Raw genomic sequence first — 22467 nt, forward strand, 5'->3', positions numbered from 1 at the left:
GTGCAGAAGTATACAGACTTCTATATATAGCTCTGGAAATAAACACATGTAATCTGATAGCTTTAAACATAGTAAGTCTTGCTCATTCGGCTGTACGAATGCTTGGAATAAGCAAGTGTAGGAGTAAAATTGATATGGATTTCTGTCCATGAAGCTTAGAATTGATTTGGAGCTGATTTAAAACACAAGGTGATGGTCAGCAAGATGGGGAACTGCTGGACTGTTTCCAGCAGTGCCAGACACTTGCTGTCTTTCTTTCACCTCCTTGTGCTTTTTCATTTGCTTCTTTCATCTGCATTAGATGGTGTTAATTCCTTTTGTTGGGAGCTTCAGCAAGAGATTCTAGGCAGGTAGACCCGGGAAGGGAAGAAGGAACATAGGAACATCTCTTGCACATTCCCAAGCCATTTGTGAACATGGAGTTCAGAGACTTTTCAGCTGCGTGCAGCAGAGGATTGGGAAGGTGCAGGTAATCCTTTCCCTGGCCCGTGCCTCCCTGCAGCCTGATCAGCCCCTGGGCTGCTGACATGAGAACAGCTGAGGATCCTGACCACATAGGTCAAGGCTGGGTTCAAACCACAGCAGGGGCTGTAACAAAGATATAAGGAGCAAAGTACCAAATAGGAGGAAAATTTACTACTTTGTGAATTTATTTTTTTATTTTTGAACATAGAAAACCAAACAACCAGTGCTAATTTTTAAACTTTATACTGTTTTAAGTCACTGTATAATCAGGTTCAGAAAGGCTGTATTTTACACCCTGTGTGGGCAGCTGGCTAGAATCTTAAATTGTGCATTCTTCAGTGCAAACACTGCTGGAAAGTGAGATCCCAGCATGTAAGGACCCCAAGCCCATCTCGCCGTTCTCTGCAGCTGAGCTCCTGTACTTGTAGATGTGCACTGAAATGAGGGCAGGACTTATCCAAGATCTCTCTTGGGGCAGAATTCTCTCTGTAATAGCCCAATGCTGATGCTAAAGAGGTAAGAAATTAACTATATGCCTACTGCATACAATACATCTTATTTAAGGGATTGACAGATATCATGGAATGGCTCTAAACAATTCCAAACTCGATCTGTAATGCACACGTTTTCATTCATCTTATTGCCAATAAACAAAAGAGAAATTAAATACAACACTACAGTTGTTGGAAGCCATTCAAGTGTGGTTTAAAACAGAAATACTGATTAAAACTTTATTGCAGCAGTTCCAATACCTCCCTGGACAGACACCATGTTCTCTTCAGTGAACAAATACATTTTCACGTCTTGCTGTCACTTAGTTAAATGCAAGGTACATAGGCAGGCGGGCAAAATGTTGTCAGCTTTTACCTTTGGCATTCAAAAAATGAAGTACATAGGAAATTCCCGAGCAGCCAGTGAGACTGTATAGATTCTGAGTGACTGAAGGCATTGAAAATGAATGCGAGTGTGAAATTAAACAGTAAAGCACTCTGATGTGTTGCCTGAGAATAAATTTTTCTCTACAACTTTGGCTTCTTTTTCATATTCATAAAGATGTCTTACGGGATAAAGTTACAATAGACTGTGCTACTAGGACAAGGTAAGGAAACTGGAAATTAAAGCTGAAAGACCCTAGCCTCCTTAGGAGAAAGGCAGAGAAGGGTGTCATATTTCTTTTGGCATTGTAATGCTACCAAATTACATCTGCTCTTCAAAAATTCTCCAGAGGGAGGATTGCTTGACCCCACTCCAATTATACTCGAGATGCAAAACCTCCAGCACACTCAGCTTTTTCTCTTTATCCTATTTCGTCATCTCCCTTCCCCCCACTCCTTCCTCCGTCCCCACATTTCCATTTAAGTTGCAGCTTCCTGCTGAGCTTCTCCGGCTGGAGCCCAGCGGGAATCGAAGGCGCTCCTGCCCTAGGGATGTCCTGAACGCCGTCACCTGTTTGCCTCGCCCGTCCCACCCCCGGCAGCAGCGCTGCCGCCCGCACCTGGGGCCGCCACTCCCCGGTCCCGGCTCCGCTGGAGCGGGCAGTGCTCGGCTCGGCTGGACCCAGCTCCGCGTCCGAGGTCACCACCGCGGAGCAGCGCGCACCGTGCCCGGCCGGGGCCCGGCCTGCCCCGGGGGCCGTGTTTGCTGATGTAATCGCTAGGCAGCTGAAACCCAACACCGCTGCGGGCGGGAGGGAAGCACCACCGGTGCCGGGGCGGGCGGCTGCAGCGCCGCTCCGCCGCCGCACTCCGCGGGCAGCTGCGGGGCTCCCCCGACGCACGGCCCCCGTCGCCCCCCCCCCTCTCGTGTGCCCCCCCCCCCCCCTCCGTCGCCGCGCCCGCCCCCGCGGGCCGTACGCGGGCCGCTCTCGGGCTTGCGCGGAGCTCGGCGGAGACCTCGGGGCCGGCGGGGTTTCATGGACAGGACCTGACCCTGCGGCGGCGCGGCGCTCGGCTCCGGCTTTCCCTCGGATCGCCGCTGCCCGGGCAAATGCATACAAATGCATTTGAGAGCCGAGAGGACAAGGCGAGGACGCATCTCTCCCGCAGCACGAACGTAAGCGAGAGCCGGGGAGGCGTGACGGAGGGCCCCGCTCCCCCAGCCGGCACCGCACCGGCAGCCCGCCGCGGGGCCGGCCGGGGATGGGGGCTGCGGCTCGCTTCCCCTCTCGGGGCAGAGGATGGACACCGGGATGGGCTCTTCCCCACCCCTACTCCCCGAGCTCTAGCCGTAACCCCGCCAGGTCCTGGGTGTCCGGCGGGGGCCGCGGTGTGCCGCCTGCCCGCACTAAGCCCCACTGTGCCGGTGGCTTGGTGGCTCTCTCCACTCTGCACTGTCCTAGCCCTCTTCTTCCGCTTGCTTTCGGGGATGCTCCTGGTCCCGTCCAGCACCCTCTTGTCATCCTGCCCTGTCCAAGCCCGCGTCCCTGCAGGCAGCCCGGCTCTGGGGAGGGTTGCGCGGGTTTGTGTCCCCCGAGGAACGGGGGCAGCCTGACCTGAGAGCCAGTGCATCCCCTCCGCAGGGGTGGGAGAGGGATCCTGGGGGAATCGTGCCTCTGCACTCACAGGTAACGCGGCTGCCTGTCCTCCCTGGTTTTGGTACAGAGCTGTTAAAACACACTAGCAAATAAGAACTGCGGAATTTACCTTTCATACTCTCTTGCTAACTGTGATGACCGGGCGGGTGAGGTGCCCTGTATTGACGTGATTCCACAACTGGCTTAGTTATTTCTAGTGCGTGGTTGTCTGTGATGTAAAGGCAGATCTCTGCTCTTCTCTGTAGTTTGTCTAAAACCAGCCTAGGTAAGGTGGTTGTGACCTTGTGATAGCTGTTACGATTTAATAGAGGTTATCCGTATATGTCTTTTTGTGAAGTGCTTGTTTTATTCTGGCTGTGGCTTATTCCCTGGGAGCTCCATGGGGGACAGAGAAAGGTATATTTTGAGTTGTAGTGAGGACTTTGCTGCCCAGGTGAGCCTGGTCTATAAGCTGGGTGCCCCTGAGTTCTTCTGAGCAGGTAGGTGGTTACTGAAGATGGCCTTCCCAGGAGATCTGTGTGTTTAATGGCTGTGTCTGTGAGACTTTTTGAGGAATTGTTTGAGTGCAATTTAGGAAATGCTCTTATTTTATAACTCTAAAAGGATATAAAAACATAAATTGAACTACAGTAAAGTGGTAGAGAAGCACAGATGCAGGTTACCCATGTTCAAAATCTGATACACTTCAGAGTATGTATCAACATCCTTCTATACGGACAGAATCTTGCTTACCTAGTTTATATGACTAGGGAGAAAGCAACCTGGTTGCTTGACTGTGTTAAGATTTCTGAAGTCTTTGTGAAAGGATCAGGTTTCCTTAGCATATATATGAAACCATTCAATCCCTTGCAACTTAGACTACCTTTCTGTGGACATGCTGTTAAATCATACTTGCTACCTGTGTGAAAGTGTCTCCTATAGCTCCATGGCTCCTCAATCTCTTGCCAGATGTCTTGATGCCTTGTGTTCTTCTTGTCTCTTGCAAGTACTGAGTTGTAGAATGTTTGAAGAATGATCTGCAAGATGCGCAGAGACAAACCTTGAAAAAATAGAGTATTTCACAGGAGTGGGGATTTGAGCTGTGTACATGTGCCTTAATACAGAGGAAAGGTCTTGATGCACTCTGGCCAGATGAGAGATAGTGTAAATTTGGAATTAATTTTTCTCATTTTACAAATACTAGCAGTTGACTGTTCTTCTGGATGTGGTAGTTTCTCCTCTTAAGTCAAATGCTGTTCAGAATGTGGCTGGACTACCATGCAGGGAGTTTTCTTTCTCTGAAGCACAAGCAGTATTGTAGGATTACTTTTAGTCCAGTAGTCCTCAGGAGGAAAGAGCAATACATCTTTGATCTTCTGCCTCTCACTTTATCTTGTGTCTCCCTTTTCCCCCCTCTTTCAAATTTTGAACCTTCATCATCTGGGATTTTCCCCTTGTCTGATGAGGTGCTCAGTGACATCTGTGCCTAAAGGGTATGCTGCTGTGACCTGGGAGAGGCTGTGGAGTTTGTTGCATCCCCTTAAACCATGTTCATTATAGGTCTCTTAAAACTTGGAAGCATCACTGGCCCTGCTGGCTGATCTTGTGAGAGCAAAAAATGAAGACTTTCTTTTCAGCTCATGAAATATAAGGTTTTAACATCATAGGGGGCTTTTAGAAGATCAGGGCATCTTTGTCCACAAAGCACTGTCACCTTTCTCCAAGCCTTCAGGCTTGCTGGACACAAACTGGGCTGCTTTCAGCCCAGATCAGAGGTGATCCAGTGAAATAATTCATCTAGGACAGGTGCTGGGATTTAAGCCATAGTCACTGATGAGGGTTGAATGAAGCCCTCAAGTTTAGGATGTTCTGCATCTGTGTCAGTTACACTGGGAACAGGGTTCCTTGCCTTCTCTATCAGCCAGGTATTTAATCTTTTAAATTTAAGGTTTAGGAAGCTAGCCTGGAATGAAGAGGACACTATTACCCTGTGTCACAATGAACTGACCAAACCTGAGCTCTGTATGCTGCTGCATAGTCTTCGGAGGGCGGAATTTTGCATCACTGCTTGCCACAACTTGCTTTGAAGCTTATCAGTTCCCTCATCCATCTGACATCCCTGATGGAAAAAAGTTAACATGGATAGTTGCTGTCCACTCATAGGAAGAGTCAAACAGCTACAAGAAGTCAAAGATATCAGAAAGATAAACAGTAGAGTGGCTCAACCACATCTGATAGAGCCTCCAAGCAATTATATAGTTGCCCTCAGCTTGTCTTTTTTTGTAAAAAAGATCTCAGATGAAAAGGTAGGAAGAGGGGAGGAAATCCCAGAGATACCTAGATTCTAGGGCTGGACATAGCCAAGGGATATTGGAACAGCTTCATGTATGATCTTAAATAGGGGAAAATATGATTTTTGTTTTTCTGGTTTTGTGTCCTAACAGGACAAGTATCCTCGAAAGCTCCCCGGGCGGGGGGGGGGGGGTGTAGCTATTTGTGCCTTGCAGCTGTGGCAGGCCCAGGTACCTGTTACACAGCAGGCAGCCTGGTGGCACAGTGGCAGTGATTTTGTGAGAATGGAGGCTGCTCTGCAGCTTTTAATGGAAAGAAGTGATCTTGACTACAAGGGGAGGGTATGCATGAACAAATTATGTCAAAGACAGAATTTCCTTTTTTTTGTCTTCAGCCACAGAAGGCTCCCTGGTAAAACTCCAGGTTCACATGGTTTCATTTACAAAATCTTGTGAAAAATGGTAGAAGGAAGACTATCTTTTCCCACGCATTAGGGAACCTCCAGTCCTATGGTTGTCTCTGTTCTCTGTTTTTTCTCTTAGCTGATCACTCATCTGTTCTTGACATTAGTTGGAGAGTAGTGCATAAGCCAGGTATTTGTCTAACCTTGCACTAAATGTTTCTGTATATCCAGTTACATCTGTGTAATTTACAGCCATGGGAGTATTTTGGAAGTTCTTGCCTTCCTACAACATTTGCTGGGAGGTGATGGAGGCAGATACCTGACACACAGCTTGTCCCCCGCTGATGTTGTGGAAGAAGTTGTTGTAATGTTGAGAAGGATCATGTTTTCATTTTGTGCTCTGTAGTTCTTTGAACATTCTGACTGTGGAGTTAACTGAAATGCCTAGAACTGTTTTATAGTGAGTCCATTTTGTACCCATGAAAGTCAAATAAATAAACAGTTGTGCTGATTTTTAGAAGATAAAGTGCAATGCATTGTCTTGCTTACTAATGCAGATATCTGCTGTCACTGACTAGATGACACAAAAACTATTCAATTGTGAAATAATGCCAGAACTTGAATTTGGGTCTTCAGAGCTGATAAAACAAAGCAAGTGTCCTGTAGCTGATCTGCTGTTTGGAGAACAGTCAATATTTGGTCTTTTGCAGAAGTGGCAAAGCTGCTCCAGTGGATGTTTCTTGGCTGTAGCAGAAGTAAGCCTGAAGAGGGGAATAGCTAAGGACTGCACTGGTTAACTAAGAAACATGCCTCTGCAAGCATGTAGGGATTTAAAAGTTGTAGTTTCCACCTCACTCCCTTTCTGTGTTCAGAACTGAAGCAGGGATGCAATTTTTTTAATATCCTATGCATTCTCTGCATTTGCTTCTATAGACAATGATATAGTTACAGTTTTATACTTGCAATACTGATGACAATCCCATCATCATGCCTTATGGTTCCTTAAATTCATTCTGATTGCCAAAACTTAAGCATTCCCAATATATAAATCCACACGTAGGTATATAATCAATGGACTTTTTAATTTTGTCCAAGATCCAGCCCACTTACTACTTTGAAAACTTTGAGCTCATGTTTTGAAAGAATGCTGCAGGAGATTATTTAAGATAAATCATAGCAGGAAAATTTTCTAGTCTAATTTCCAGAAAACTTGTCTTCTTTGGCCCCATGATTTGAAATCCTAATCAAATAAGTGCTTTTCTGAAAATCGGCACTCGTGAATTCAGGCTGTGGGTCAGATGGAAAAGAAAAGGACAGCAGAGAGATTTGCCACTCCAGAATGGGTGATGGTGGGTAGTGTACTTGATTATAGTTTGAACCAACACCTGTAAGTAATGGGAATTGGTTTGGTCTACAATGCTGCCTTTCTTCTCCCAGTATTTGCCCTGGCTGGTTTTCCTCATAACAGGAATTTGGAGAAGGCTCAGCCCAGTGGATTTTGGTTGGCAAGTGTCTCTTGAGGGCTGGGTCTGGGGAGGAGGTGGTTGAGAGCTACTTGCTCCTTGGTCTGGGGAGGGGGATGCTGACCAGAAGCAGCAACACCATCTGCAAGTGACTCCTTCCTCTAGGGGGAGCTTAGTTGGAAAGCTAGGGTGAAACCCCACAGGAAGACTTCCTAGGTGAAAAGAGGATTAGTAGCCAAGCCCATCTTGTGCTAGGTCAATGAAATTTTACTCTATTTCACTGAGCAAACTTAGTGATAAAGGCAGACTTTTCTGTTTCTGGTTTTTATGTATATGGATGTTTCTGAAATGTTTTTAAAATTTTCATTAAATGCCATTCCATATATGTATAGGTGTATATATATACATATATATATATAAATAGCTAAATCATAGCACAATTTCTTGTCATTTTAGCATTAATAACACTTGGTTTATGCACACATTATCCTCTGAGCTGAAGGTAACCTGGCAGTGAATGCTTAGTGGAAGCAACTTGTCTGTCATTGCTGTTTGAGCCACGTGTTCCTGTTTTAAGGGGTGGGCTTTTCTTCCTAAACTTTTAATGCTGTGCAAACTTGAGGAATTAGCTGGCAAAACTACATCATAGGAAGTGACAGGTGTTTAGTCTAGATATGGGTTACTAGTATTGTTACATACATCTATTTCTGTACCTGGATGTCCAACATGAACAGAAAATACACTTCTCATTTATTGAAAGTTTCAGTCACTTATAAGAGTGTGAATAGGTGCTGATCTGGCTAATATCATGATTGAATAGAAAATAGTCTGGTTTTAACCATGGTAAAAATGTGTTCTTTGTCCAGGCTCCAATGCTTTGCCAGTGGTGTCCTCATTTAAAGCAAATTGCAAGCATATAACCTATGTCAACCTTATATGTATGTTGGAGCTTATGGTACCTCCTGGTATTGCACTCTTCTATCCAAGCATGAAGTTTTAAGTCAAAGTGTAATGGATTTTTTTCATTTTTTGTGAAGAACATTCCTTGTTTGTAACACGGCAAAACAAAACCAGAAATGTGACACAGCATTTTCATTTGTGGTAAAATGTTATGATACAGTGACAAGACTAATTGCAGGGACACTGGGACAAAGGTATCTCATGATCTTTATAGGCATTAACTTGTCATTTGTTTTATAGTGTCTTTACAGTAACTTTTTGCTCTTTCCTAGAAAAAAATGTACTACATTCATATTTGGAGGCTGCTGCAGGAGGATATAAACCAGATGCAGTTAATTAACAAGTTAAATATATGTGATGTATATGAGGAAAATGTATGTGATGTGTATGCGGAAAACACAGTAATGGGAAGTTGTACAATGTGTTGGCTTTGATACAGGGCTTGAAGTCAGTGGTATCCTGCTATTGATTTAGATACTGAATCAGGCTTCTAATTCCTGGGAGTTCTGAAACATCAGGTGTTCTCACAAGTTCTTTTCTTTCTCTTTTAGGAAAACTCTCATTTTTGTTGCAATATGTATAGCTGTGGGTGTTGCAGAAGAACCCAAACAAGGTAAGAATATTTAAAAAGGTATTTTTATAATCTGCTACAAGATTAAAAGAGTAAATGTCTGTTGTGATTAGTGACCTTAGGTTCGGTTCCTTAATAGTGACTTTTTAAAAATACCAGCTACTGCATAATGAGAGCAATAGTTTAAAGCAACCAGTTTGGAAAAAATGACCCTTTGAAAATTACTCAGATTTTCTGTATATGAAATTGCTTACATATTTAAGCGAGCTCTTTATAAAAGAGCTTTGTACAGTGAAAAAAGCCTTGTACAGTGAAAAGGCTTTGATTGTGTCTTCACTGCAAGTGGGTGTCCTTGGGGGTGGCAAGCTGTGACTGAGTTACCTTCACACTTAGGGCTGGGCAAGCAAACCACTGCATAGAATAAAGGCTTAGTCTAGGCTGGCATCATTATTGCAAAAACTGAAATTGTGTATTGATTTGCCTCTGCTTTCAGATGCAGATGTTAGTGAGGAAATAGGCTTGTCTTGTTTTGGTTTCCTTTTTGATCTGCCAGCTGTTATAACTGCAGCAGATGTGCAGCTTGCACTGGAGCCTGCGGTGGGAATGTCAGAATCCTGCAGTGCTGGAGGGTCAGATGCCATTAAGTCATTTCTTATCTGCCAGGAGAATGGCAGATTCAGTTCTCTGCAGTGTTCCTTGACTGTACAGGTAAAGCAAGAATTAGGCCATTCTTGGCTGGGATGTTAACTGCAAATACTCAGCTGTTCTGTATTCACAAGCAGCTGGGTTGTATGGTCAAGACAAGACCTGTTTCTGGAAAGGATTTGCTAGAGCCCTGTAGCTATCTCATCAGCCTCCCACCATTATTACCAATGCCTTTTTCATTCTCCTGTTCCCTGTGATTGACTAAACTTCTTGTTTGTGGGGTTTTTAAATTTTTTTTTCTTTTTTCTGTTCTTTTTGTAGTTTTGCCTTCCATTTGTTGCTAGTCCTTTCCCTGGTAAGACTGGTTGTTGATTTTTCACATTCAGCATAATGGGGGACATTTTGTTCCTTCATGATGGGATTTTCACAGATTTTCCCAGTAACTGAGCCGAACTCCTGTCAGAGGAAGGGCAGCACCCACAGATGTGTGTGGCCTGCTCTGCTCCAGGCCTGTGGGAATGGAAAGGGAGAAGTTGTTTCAGGGAGGCAGTTTGGGCTTTTCCAGTGCAGCAGGAGCAGGCGGGGAATGCCAGGGACGGGTGTGCAGCCAGGGTTTGCCTTCATCCCTCCACCCTCCTCCTCTGCAAAGAAAGAAAGCAACGATTTCTCTTACTTCTCAGTGAAAAGCTTGAGAATTGCTTTTCTAGTGAGACTTTAGGCAAGGACTGTGTGAAGGCTGCAGGACTAAGGGGGAGGCAGCAGTGACGGGGTGTGTGTGGAGTCTGAGGCTTGTTTGCCCCTTAGGTGAGAGAACTGCACAGAGCTCTTCAGAAATGGGGTAAAGCCTTCAGTCTTGATGTGTTAATATTTTATTTACTTTTTATTTGAATGAACTTTCCTTTTTTTTCTTAATTTTTTTATTTGCATCCAGCATTTCTGGATGGCCATATGATAAGCCTTACTGAATGGAAGCTCCTCTTTGCTCTCTGTTCACAGATCCCATAGACAGCTTGATTTTCTTTAAGGGCTTTGATTGTTTGGGATCAAAAAGATGCATTGAACCTTGGTGCAACTTTCTGCTCATTGATGCATTTGGTCACTAATGCTCTTCATTTGCACAGTGTGTGAACAAAGTTGCAAAAAACATTTCAGAGAACATCAGACAAAAAAAAATTTTTTTTTTTCTTAAAAAAAAAAGGCAGCTCCAGTGCATCCTTCAGTCTCAGTATATAACTTGCAGAGCTAGCACTATTTCATTTGCAATGCTTAGAACTGTCCAGGAACAGGACTGTCTACCCATTAGGAATATGCACCACTCAAGTTGTTGTTAAAACTTTCTTGGAAGTTATATTTTGAAAAAAATGCAAACAACAAAAAGTGTATTCTGTACAATATGAAGATGCTATCTAGAGTAATTAATGTTCCCTCTCTCCTGAGCTGGTGGGATGGCCTGTGCATGCTTTACCTGCGAAGCTATGCTGTGTACCATTTTGGTAGACTGCTATAAATTGTGTCTAGTGAAATATGTGTAAAGGTATCAGCCTCAGCCTTTAGAAGTATTTCTTCATGTGTGACTCAAGGTATCTGGCTGGCTAGTCACTTGGCCTGGTGTCTGGAAGAGCATTTGTTGCAGCCAGGTATCTTAATTTACTCAGTTTCAGCATCATCTAGGAACTGGGCAGTCTGGTGAGTAATTTCTCAGTCTTGGTAGAGATGACTGATGAATGACCCTTGTCTTTTTCTTCCCAATACTGATAAAAGGGAAAGTGAGTAATATGTATAGTAAGATTGCTGAAAGGGAGACAGCACCCCAAATACCCTGCCTTCAGAGTAGTCATGAGTATGGAGGAATGTGGAAAGTAAACAAGAGACTGAACAGGAACAGAATAGGAGTGTGGAGTGATTAATCAGACAAATCATCTCATCCCTCCCCCGTTTCTTTTTAGGATTTTTTTTTTTTCCAAAAAACCCCACTAGGTTTTCCTTTCCCTCATGTTGCAGTAAGATTGTGAAGTTAAGTCCTCTTAGAAAGTGGAAGGAAAGCACTTGACACCAAAAACCCCAAACAACTTTTCCTTCAAGTAGATGAGCTATTACAGTTTGGGGGACTAATGGGTTGAGTGAACAGTAAGTGAAGACAGATGTTGTGCAGACATGGGTAAATAAAGAAAACTGACTACTGATAGGTAAAGAAAATAGTGGTTGTCATGCTGGGAGGAAAAGCTAAGAGGTCTGTCTGCTCCCAAAACCCTGTGTTCTGCCAAGAGCTTCTGAAAGCCTTAAAATAAAATAAAAATACATCTTGGACCAGAAATGAGATGACTGGCCAAAAAAGCTTGGAACAGCTTTTTGGCTTGACAGTGGGTTAATGGGCAGCAAGTCAGCAAGGAATGATTAATTGATACTTAATCTTTTGCTCTCATTTTTCACGTAGTATTTCTTTGTTTAGCTTTCTCAAAACCTGTTGGTCTGCAAAAATCTGTTTGCAGAACATGGAGAATGTTCCTTATTTTTCATCATGCTCTCAGATGTTTTTCCTTTTTTAAAAAACTTCACAACTGTGTTTTCAAATCCTAACTGCCAAAATCTTGGCAATTTTGCTTGCAGTCGAAGTTTAGTAGCTAGTGTCACTTTTACATTGACTCTGTTAAGCCAGTTTAAGCTTTCTGCTTTATACTCGAGTCTGCAATACTTTGGACAGATCATATGCATTGTAATTTTTGAATACAAATATGTAATCACAAATATTTAAAAATACAAGCACTTGCCCATTATTTCAGATTAGGATGTGATATTCAGGCACAACCTCAAGTTAGATTATTAGCTCTTCTCTTGTGTGCAGTGAGCTGGCCCAGCCAGTGCACACAGGTGCTGGAGCTGTCTCCAGTCTTTCTGTTTTATTTGCATGTGTGAGACCTCTGCATTGCCCAGAGCTCTGGACCTGTGTTTCTTACCTTTCACAAGGGCAGGACAAGCACAGCTTTCTCTTCCATAACTACATGGATCCATGCAGGACCAGGCTCCTGGCTAAGGGTGGTGGTTCACTAGCAGCTGTATTGTGCTTCAAAGCTCTACTATAACCTACCCTGCTATCAGTCTGACAGATAAAAATACAGTCACAGTAAATTAATTGCTCTGAGACAGAATATCTTGAGAAATTGGCATACAGAGGACTTTCTGCAAAGATATGCTTTCTCCATACCTCAATCCGTGCTGGCTACCTGCCAGGATAATCTTGGCACATCCATGAATCTCAAACATAACTAGAAACGCTGCAAGGTGTGTAATTAATTTTCAAGATGTACAGTGCATTCAGGTTGATGCTTTTGTTTCCAATTTATAAACCACTCTTGAGGAAATGTCAGGCTCTTTTCATAATTTACCACTGAAACTAAGCCAACATCTGTCTGTTCTTAAAGTTTGCTATGAATACATTGAGTAAACAGAGAAAGGGAAGACTGGAAAAGGAGACCTTTTTCCCCACTAAAAGTGAACATCCATTTGTTTCAGTGGCTCTTCTAATATAGCAGATAATTCTTAACTTTCCTTGGTTACTCCAGATTTTTGTTATGCTTCATAACAGCTTTATTTACTTAATATAAGCTCATTGTATATAGTAAAAATACACTCAGCTAAATGCTACAGAAAGTGCTAATCTTTTCCCAGTGAAGCTTACTAGAGGAGTGTGACTATTAGATACTACAAGTTTTTTTTAATACAGACAGTTCACTGAAACTTAGGTCCAGCCAGTTTTTCCAGTTAGGGGGAAATATGGTATCATATGTTTCTGTGTTATGGTAAAGCACACAGTTCACATTGTCTGTGACACCAGACAATGTTTTCAACAGTGAAAACACCACTTACCATTCCACCCTGTAGGGATACCTCCTACCCAGACCTCTGCATAGGAAGGCCAAACCTATAGGGCATAAATCAGTAGGACAGCTGTTCTGTTGTCTCAATGTCCACTGCTGTCTCCTGGTGTGGAGTGCTCTTGTAATTCAGTATCTTCCCTGAGCAGCTGCAGCCTTTCATTTGCTGGGAGGGCAGGTGAGCAGGAGGTGGGTGCAGTGCCTCTTGGCACCTGATGTTTCTACTCTCGAGTTGCTCCTCAGCACTTCTGCCTCTGCAGAGTTCACCTCATGTCTGACAAGTAAACGCTGTGGAGGGAAAGGATGTGGCAGTGGCACACTTTGCATCCCCTCTGGAAAAAAAAAAAATCATAGAATCATAGAATTAGCCGGGTTGGAAGGGACCTCAGAGATCATCTAGTCCAACCCTTGACCCACCGGAGCAGTTGCTAGACCATGGCACTGAGTGCCACATCCAGTCTTTTTTTAAATGTCTCCAGGGACGGAGAATCTTTGTTTTGTCTTAGTCTTGACTTGCTTTGGCAGAGATATGTAAAATCAAGAATTATCTCCTGGGGCAAACAATGCAGCACAGGGCCATGCTTAGCAGGAGGAAGACTCCCTAATGGAAGCAGAGCAGTTCTTCCTGTGTACCAGCTGCATTACCTCTGCAGCACATAGTAGCTACTCAGCAAGGCTTGCTTTTTGTATTTTGCTTTGAGCCTGTGACTATCTTTTTGTGCTCCAGCGAGGTGCTACTATGTCACAAATAGCTCCTCCATTGTTAAGAAGAAAGCAACTCTCCCCACATACAATTTCACATAAACTCTTCTGACAAAGACAAAAAGCATGGTTTTATTGCAGCTTTTTCCAGAAGAAAAAGTTAAAGACAACCAACCAAAGAGAACTGCTCAGGGAATGGACAAGATTAGCAAAATAAATAGGAAATTAAACAAGTGTGTTCACTGAGTATTGTGAAAACGTTGAAGATGGTGAATGGGGATACTTCAGTTTCATACATGAACTAAACTACAATGGGCATTATGTGGCCCTTTCTATATGTTTGCATTTGTCTAAAGCCAGAAATTTTGTTCTGGCTTTAATTATTTGTTGGATTTATATGAAAGATGGGTGTGCCTTGCAATAGGGTTTTGGTGGCTTTTCTGTGTGTAGTGTATATGCTTTGGGAAGCACGGATTTGTGTGTACATTTGTTTATATAGATTTGAATTAGTGAGCTTTAAATGAAATCAATGCCTTTATTTCTTTTTACAGCAATAGATGTTCTTCATCAACTAGGCCTTGTGAAAGACGTTCAACAGCCCTCAGAGACCACAGTTCCCTCAGCCTCATCTCCATTACCTCAGGGTGTTCATCTGACCAAGACAGGAGTTTTACTGACCAGTGATACACGTATTGAGTCCCCCATCACTCAAGTCATCCCATTAAACTTGGGGCACCAGTTCACCATATTAGTTGGGTTGTATTCATACAGAGTAAATAATGGTTTCCTTTTCAGTATTGGGAGCAAAAGTAGACTGCAGTTTGGTGTCCAGTTGCTACCGAGAAAAGTAGTGGTGCACACAGGAGGGAAGCAGGCTGTGTACTTTGATTACAGTGTTCATAATGAACGGTGGCATTCCTTTGCCATTGCCATTGGAGAGAAGACTGTCTCTGTATTTGCTGAGTGTGGAAAGAAGTGCTACACCAGGGAAATACTTTCTGAAGTTAAGACATTTGAGTTGGATGGTTTATTTACCCTGGGAAGGATGAACTCTCACTCTGTCAGCTTTGAAGGAGTTATATGTCAGCTGGATATTATTCCCTCTGCAGAAGCCTCTGCAAACTATTGTAAATATGTGAAGCAGCAGTGTCGCCAGGCTGAAACCTATCGATCTCTGCTAGGAGCCTCACACATGTCAGATGGGCTGCGTGTTTCTTCCAAGATGATTGATGGCAAAAAGCAGTCAGAAGGCATATCAGCTTATAGAAGGGAAGAAACATCAAACTATTCTGCTACCAGTGTTGCTCAGAGTCACTTTCTGTCAGAACACTTTGTGTCAAACCTCTCTGCCTCGGAGTTTCCAGAGGATGAGCCTCTGTTACTGGGAGCTTGGCCTGAACCAGAACTCCAGGAGAATTTCAGTCTGCCTTTTCATCAGCAGGACACCAGCGAAAAAAGGAACATCAGTAACCCCAGCACAGTATTGTATCCAGAGACTTCTGATAATGCCACAGAAGATGCAGGCAGACAACCTGAGCCTTCTCTGGTATCCCCTGTAATGCAAAGTAAAAGCAAAAGCAAGAGAATGGACAAAGGAAAACAGCATTTAGATGAACCAAGCAAAAAGCAGAACCTTTTCAGCACAACCCCGTACAGTTTGCCTTCTGACCTCTCTCTGGATAATCACCTCAGTCCAGGGCAGGAAGGTGCATTTGATGCTGATGAGACTTATCACATAGAAAACAGTTATGACATTGGTGTTGATAATTATGCTTATGACTATGAAGATCTTGACAAAATGTTTGAAGTGGGAAGTGTCAGAGGTCCAAAGGGGGAAACTGGACCTCCTGTAAGTTATCTTTACTACTCTTTACTATAATGCAGCTACATTTACTTAGTAGAGGCTTTGAAAAAATCTTGCAAAGCATGCTGAAGAGGTGACTGCAGCTTCTCCCTGCTATACTGAAGAAATATTTGTCTGCTTTGTTTCTTTTCCACATGTAACTTTGGCTTAAGTGTCATTTTCATATACTGGCAGAATACAAAGTCATTTAAAACATTCGTGTTCTGATGAAATGGTATGCAACCCAGAGTTCTTTAAAATTTGAAATGCAGCCAGATGTTTGTAACTGCTAATTATGTAGACTGCTTGGTTAATAAAAATATAGGATGAAATGGTACAATACAAAAACATAGACACTAATCCATGAAAAGAACAACCAGACTGTTGGGAAGACTGACATAGTTTGCTCAGTTGAGCAATGCTATCAAAATTCATAATTGTAGAAAAACCACTTGCAGAATCTACATCGGTAAAACCACCTGTAACCCAGGGTTATAGGGTGATGCAAATCTGCAAGAAAAAATATTTTTAGAAGTCTTACAGGATTTTGTGACCTTTTTTTCTTTTTTTCAGTTCACAGGGCAAATCATCCCTAAAACAATTGCAAATGTGCCCTAGTGCTTTTAATAGAAACCTGTTTGTCCTTTCCTAGTATGTATACAAGTCTCGAAGTTAATTTACAAAAGTGGGAGCAACATATACAAAACTGCAGACAGGAAAGAACAGCAGGTCCTGCTTAGTCTGAGGCACATAATGATGCTTGTTTGAGTTTGTGGTTAAAATTTTAAACTGTAGCATGGATACTTTTGTTTTTCAAAGAATCTTGCAATCTGGTATGTGATAAGCAGCTTTTAATATTTATTTGAATGCCCCCATGAATTTGTTGCATGTATTCTTTCATTTTGTTTCTAAAGGTAGTTGGAACTGAAAACCTATTTAAAAGAGGCATTTTTTTTTCTAGACACAGACACTATACAGAAGTGTCAAAGATGACAGCTGATTTTGGAGAGTTAAAAGATGTCTATTACTTTTTTTCCATGCCTCTCTTACAGGTGGGATGCAGAAGTTTGTCTCTTCTACCAAGGCAGTTAGAACAAACCTTGTGTTTGGTGTAGTCTGTAGCAACAAATATGGTACATTTGTAATGAAGTGTTTTCTGGATCAGGTTTTAAATAACATGCTCAAGGTTTTAGAGACCTGTGGTAGAGCTGAAAAGTTAATCTAGACCTTTGTGGGTAATAGTTTGGCTGAAGGAGGCAGAGCAGGAGCTGCTGAAAGAGGCATTGCTAAAGCATTGTGCTGCCAGAGATTGATGCCAAAGGGAGAAGACACCTTTGCCACACAAGTTTCTGTAAAGAGTTGGGCTCTGTGGAAGTTGTGTGGCACAATACTTACTATAGTTGTTGGCCTTAGCCTTCAAGAAGTGGTCTTCATTTGCTTTCTCAGTCTAATAAACCTATCTACAGAGGAACAGATGTCATCCAGCTTTTACCTGTGTGGCTCTAACACTTAAATACATAAGCATCCACAGTCTTATCTGCAGGGAGCCTAAAAAGCAGCACTGAGGAACTTGCCAAGTTCCCTTGCAGCAAAGAATCATGATGAGGTGTGGACCTTTTTTTTTTTTTTTAATTTATTTTCATTGTGGTTTGGGTGATTTGAACCTTCTTTAAAGATTTCAATGCAGAAGTAATGTTAGCTCTCTTTGTGTTGACAGGTAAGAACTAGCTTTTGTGGTTCTCAAGCTCTCCTGCTTTGTTTGCTTCTTGCCTTCTATAATTAGGCCCCAGGCACCTTGTATTCCATGATCCCACAGCTGCAGAATTCACCCATTGCTGCAAAGCAGGGCTCCAGAATTTCAGGTTTTCATTCATAGATATTGTATAGGAAAGGACACCCATTTCTTCAAAACTATTAAGACGTTGGTTAAATTCTAGCAGTTGCAATGACCAAAATCCTCTACAAAGACAGAAGGTGAGTTTGAAGTAGAACAATGTGATCTCCTGAGCCATTCATTTAGGTGCAAAACTGCTCCATTTATCTGATGAACCACTCCTTTTTGTGTTGGCACCACATAAAGATAAAAATAAATCTGGTGTGTAAATCAAACTAACTTTCAGACTGGTAGTCCTTATTGCACAGTCCTCAAGCAGTTTGCAAGTAACATGATGCATAGTTCCACACTGGTAGAAGGAGGGGTGGTGAGCTGAAGAGCTGATTAAGGTTAGTTGCTGGCAGGTAGGAATTTGGTTTCTCTATTAGAAAAGCTTCCTGTAATAGTAGAAGAGCAAAAGGTGGCATTACTTGGGCTATCTACTTGCTAAGGAGAAGGTGTCAAGATATTGCCAGGAGGAGTTGGAAATGCATGCCCTGAGTTAGGCAGAATTGAGGCCTGGATGAAGTGTGAGGGTGAGAACCCTGAGAAAGGGCAGAGATGCTAAATAAACAGCAAAGTGTAGTGTCAGCAGGGATTTTACTCTTTGCTTATTTTTCAGTTGCTTGCTGAGGCTCTCCCTAGCCACAGGGCTATTAGCAATGGGCAGCTAATAATGCATGTTAGCTCTACAGGTCGCACTTGTGATTCTCTGTGACAGCCAACAGAAATGTACCTCAGAATCTGCTGTTTTAGATAAAAGCTTGACACTCTTGGTGGTTTATTTTTAATAGTAAAAAGATAATGTTAGCCTTCAATATCTAAACATTTATTTTAATTCAGCTGAACCTGATGAATTACTTATCTTTTGCACAAAGGTACTGAAAAGCTTTATTACATAACCCAAAGCCATGTGTATATTCTTCTGGTCTTGATGACATTGCTTTGGCTGTTGCAGGAATTTTTACAGGGAAAGGTAAAGACTTCCACAGCTGTAAAGAAAGAAGGTTAATTGTAGCGGGAGGAGCCCTTCTTGCTCCTAGGGCTGATCCTGAGGCCTCGGGGTTTAGCCCATTCCTGGACGATGTCCTAGGGCTGTTCCTGGGGCTCCGGAATCTACCCCTTCTTGCCTGCTCCTGGGGCTCCTCGAGCTGTGGGCTTCTCCAACCTCACTGAAGAGTGAGAGCTCTCTCCATGGGTGTCAGCTGCTCTCTTATTGGCCCCCTGCTCCTGCACATGCTCAGGAGGGAGGCCAGACACAGGTGAGCCCACACCCACTCATCAATAACTCAGGGCACCTGGTCCTGTCTCACTACAGTTAATCAGAAACAAGTGACTGCCTGCTTTAGGGCATTTGGAAAGAAATGTGTGTGGGATGTTTTATCATTTTCAGTGCAATGAAAATGAAGCAGAAAATAAAAATAGGTGGACATGCATGTTTGGTAGTATCCTTGTTAATAATTAAACTGACAGATGTATGAAGTAATATATTTAAATAAGGTAGACAAGATGTTCTAGGAGTAGGTAGAAAAAAATCTGAGTGACAGAATTGGCATATTTTAGATGGTCTAAAATTGATGGGATGAAATCTAGTGCAACAGAAATTAAAAGTACAAATAAAGGATGAGACAGTCAGATGGGTGACATTACAGTGCACTAGAGAGTAACTGCATCTTATCACTCTTATGGTTATTTTTCTACTGAGTTGTGTGTGCTGAGGCTGCAGTTTGGAAAAGTTTCCTTGGCTTTGGGTGAGCTTTAAAATGGATGTAGACAGACTGGAAGGATTGCAGAAGGTTATAGTAAGAGTGGCACAGTTATAGAAAATGTGATTTTGAGCAAAGTGTAAAACAAAATTGTGTTCAGTAATGTTCTGCAAAGGATGGGTTAATAAAGATGTTTTTGCCTGCTTACAAGCTAAGTATGACAGGACCGAGAAGGAAATTTTAGGTGAGACATAAGGAAAACATGGGTAATCAGGGTGACACCTTCACAATCAGACAGATGAACTATTAGAAGTAGAATTTTCTTTTACTGAGATTTTTTTTTAAAGAGCTTTGGAGCCTGGTGTTTCTGTTTACTTCACTGCTGTATTTCAGGTATTTTTGTGATGATGTGCAGAAAGGTTCATGTCTTTATTTGGCTGAAGGACCACCTGCCTTAGGTATCTGATGGATCAAGCTTTAAATTCATGTTTCTTCAACTGAGGCTCTTCAAAAGTATTTGAGATGAGGTGAGGTTGAGTCGTTGAGGAATAGTCCAATGCTTTTTAAAGAGGAATGGCATAGTTGTTCTACAAGAGAAACTTCAGTGAATGAGGTGGGTATTGAATGGCAAGAGGATCAGCAGATGCCAGTGCAGAAGTTTTAACAAGTTTTTTTGTTATAAAAGCAGTCATGCTGATTTGAATTTGTAGTTGCTTTCACAGGCTGAAGAAGCACATAGGGTAGAAATGCTTCGTAAAACTTCTCACTTAAAAAGTCAAAAAAGAATTTTCAGGAAGCCCTATGTGTGCTTTACTAAGTCTGATGTCAGCAGGGATGTTACTTGTATTGCAGGGAAGAATATAAGCTGGATGATAAGTAACTACTCTGGTTGAGAAGAGTCATTAATACTTTAATCAAATTTCCATTTTTCCCTTGCAGTGGTTGTACTTGTTTTCTCTTAAAGCTGGGATTTACTGTGCTAGCATTTGGATGGGAGCTGAATTCACCCTTAAGAATAACCCATGCATCCTTAGGACTCAAGTGTGACAAATGAAATATAAAGTGGTACATATGTTAGTCTAGAGCTCTTGTTTGTATTTGAACACAATGAAGTGTAGATCCTGGGGTTCTGAATGTGAACAGCAATGACAGAGAAAAGGGAATGTTTTTATGATCAAAATCCCTACATGTACACTGTGTAATGTTCTTATAGTGATGTCTTGTAAGAGATGCATCTGGTTATATGCTAGCACTTGTTTTAGAAATCTACATTTTACCTTTAATAGTAGTCCTTATATACATGGGCAAACAGTCTGCCAGTTTCTCTTAGGAGAAGCTTTTAATAGGAAACTGAACAATCATTTGTCCATCTCTGTTTTCTTCTGTCATATCTGTCCTGTTGAGGTGGAATCTTATTTTTTTCAGTTACCCCTGACTTTTTAAAAATGTGTTTGGTGTGCCAGCTTACTTATTAAAAAATCCTAATTATTCTCTATTCTTTGTTTTTAAATATACTGCACTTGCTTGTTTCTAGTCCTTGAACTGATGTCTTCTTCCTGCAATATAAATATGCTGAAGTAAAAGTTACTCTCTGGATTGTTAGTTCCAATTCCTCTGACACAAGATACTTACTAAAAAAAATCTGATACAAAGATGGATTAAAAACATGCATGCCTGTAAATTTGGAAACTGGTTTTCAAGTTGGGAAGGTCTGCATAAGCAGAAAGTCTTCATTTAGAACTGGTCTGATTCAGACTTTAATATTGTCCTTGTACTGGGTTTTTGGCCTCAATTGTTCTGATTTTCTATCATCAGGGTCCTCCAGGTCCTCCAGGTTTACCTGGTCCATCAGGAAAGAGAGGTCCTCGGGTGAGTAAAACAGCCGTGTTCTTCTGCAGCTCTAGGAAGGCCACTGGTAATCAAACTGGAGTTTACATAATTTTGTTTTTAACTTCATATGTATGCTTGGCAATTATGAAAGTGTGTTATTATAATGTTTGGCAGATGTGTTGAAGTAAGACAAAGAAAGCAGGTTTGTTTTTTTTTTTTTTTCTGATGAGAGCCTCCAGCATAGTTATACCTATGGGTATGTGCATAGAGCATTGTTACATTTGTACCTAATTTTTGTGTTTGCAATTTTAACTTCTAGTTTTTCCATGCTGCTCCCATCTGCTTCAGTCTGAGGTCATGTTCATTTGTTTTGGAATCAGTGGGTGTGAGAAGTGCTTGCTATGGCCACAGAGGAGCAGGCAATGGCTATGAAATTAAGCATTACAAAGCAGAGGGGAAAAAAATGCTCCCAAAAAATCTCTTTTAGTCTCTTCTGGTACAGCAACTTAAGATGTGATAGGTACCTGGGTAATTTAATGAAGAACTGAGCTACAGTAGCAAATGTTGAATTTATTTTGTGTGACTGGCTGCACCCCAACCTGAGCAGGGACAGCAAGGGCAAGGACAGACCTGAGGCTTTGCCACAGGTAGAAGAAACCTGTGCCCCAGCTGCCAAGAAGATGGGAGAAGTCTGTGCCACTGCAAGGACTTGTTGACAGGGCAGAAGAGGGTAAATCCTTGTGGTAATTAGCACAATTGTGTTCTAAAAGATGCTCTAGAAGTCCCTAAGGTCATGGTTGAGTTAAGCAGTTTTAGGGGAAGGGCAGCTGGAGGAAACAGGTTAGCATTTGTTGTGTGGAAGATTTTAGGGCAGGGTATTTGGGGATGTAAGTAATTATGGCTGGCATGTGTTCAGGCAAATTACAAGTGGAAGATAAAGGAGCAGTTTACATGAAGGCTCAGCAGATGTGTGGGAGGAGTTTTGACTCAGCCTTTGAGGAGCATTTAAACAAACTGCTGCACAACAGAGGGTGTTGAGCACCCTGTGCTTTGCTGGCTTCTAAAGCTTGGTTGACTGGGTAGGAAAGTGCAGTGGTCGAAGGGGCTGAAAATGGAACTGGTGCTGTTGACCAGAGGGAGGTATAGTAGGGGGCAAGACATATTTAAAAGTATAAAATGAAAAGTATTCTTTCAAATCTGTATCTTCCTGGCTACTTGGATCCTTTTTTTCAAATTATCTTTCTACTTAAGAGCTGACAGTTTTCTACAACTCTGCTTTTTATGTTGCAAAGTGCCTCTGTTGATGATGCTTCTCCATCTCAGGCAGGAT

At 42.3% G+C, this 22467-nt stretch overlaps 1 protein-coding gene across 1 annotated transcript in view; it reads left to right on the forward strand.

Moving 5' to 3' along the window:
- The first annotated feature begins 2369 nt into the window (after positions 1-2369).
- Positions 2370-22467, forward strand: part of COL24A1 (collagen type XXIV alpha 1 chain) — a 127236-nt gene continuing 107138 nt past the window's right edge. Inside the window, exons 1-4 of the mRNA XM_030455258.1 lie at positions 2370-2517; positions 8647-8708; positions 14437-15734; positions 21123-21176. Coding sequence (XP_030311118.1) covers positions 2462-2517; positions 8647-8708; positions 14437-15734; positions 21123-21176 — 1470 coding nt within the window. The 5' untranslated portion in view covers positions 2370-2461. The remainder of the gene's footprint in view (positions 2518-8646; positions 8709-14436; positions 15735-21122; positions 21177-22467) is intronic.

The sequence above is a fragment of the Calypte anna genome, chromosome 8, assembly GCF_003957555.1.
Source record: "Calypte anna isolate BGI_N300 chromosome 8, bCalAnn1_v1.p, whole genome shotgun sequence".
Taxonomy (NCBI): domain Eukaryota; kingdom Metazoa; phylum Chordata; class Aves; order Apodiformes; family Trochilidae; genus Calypte; species Calypte anna.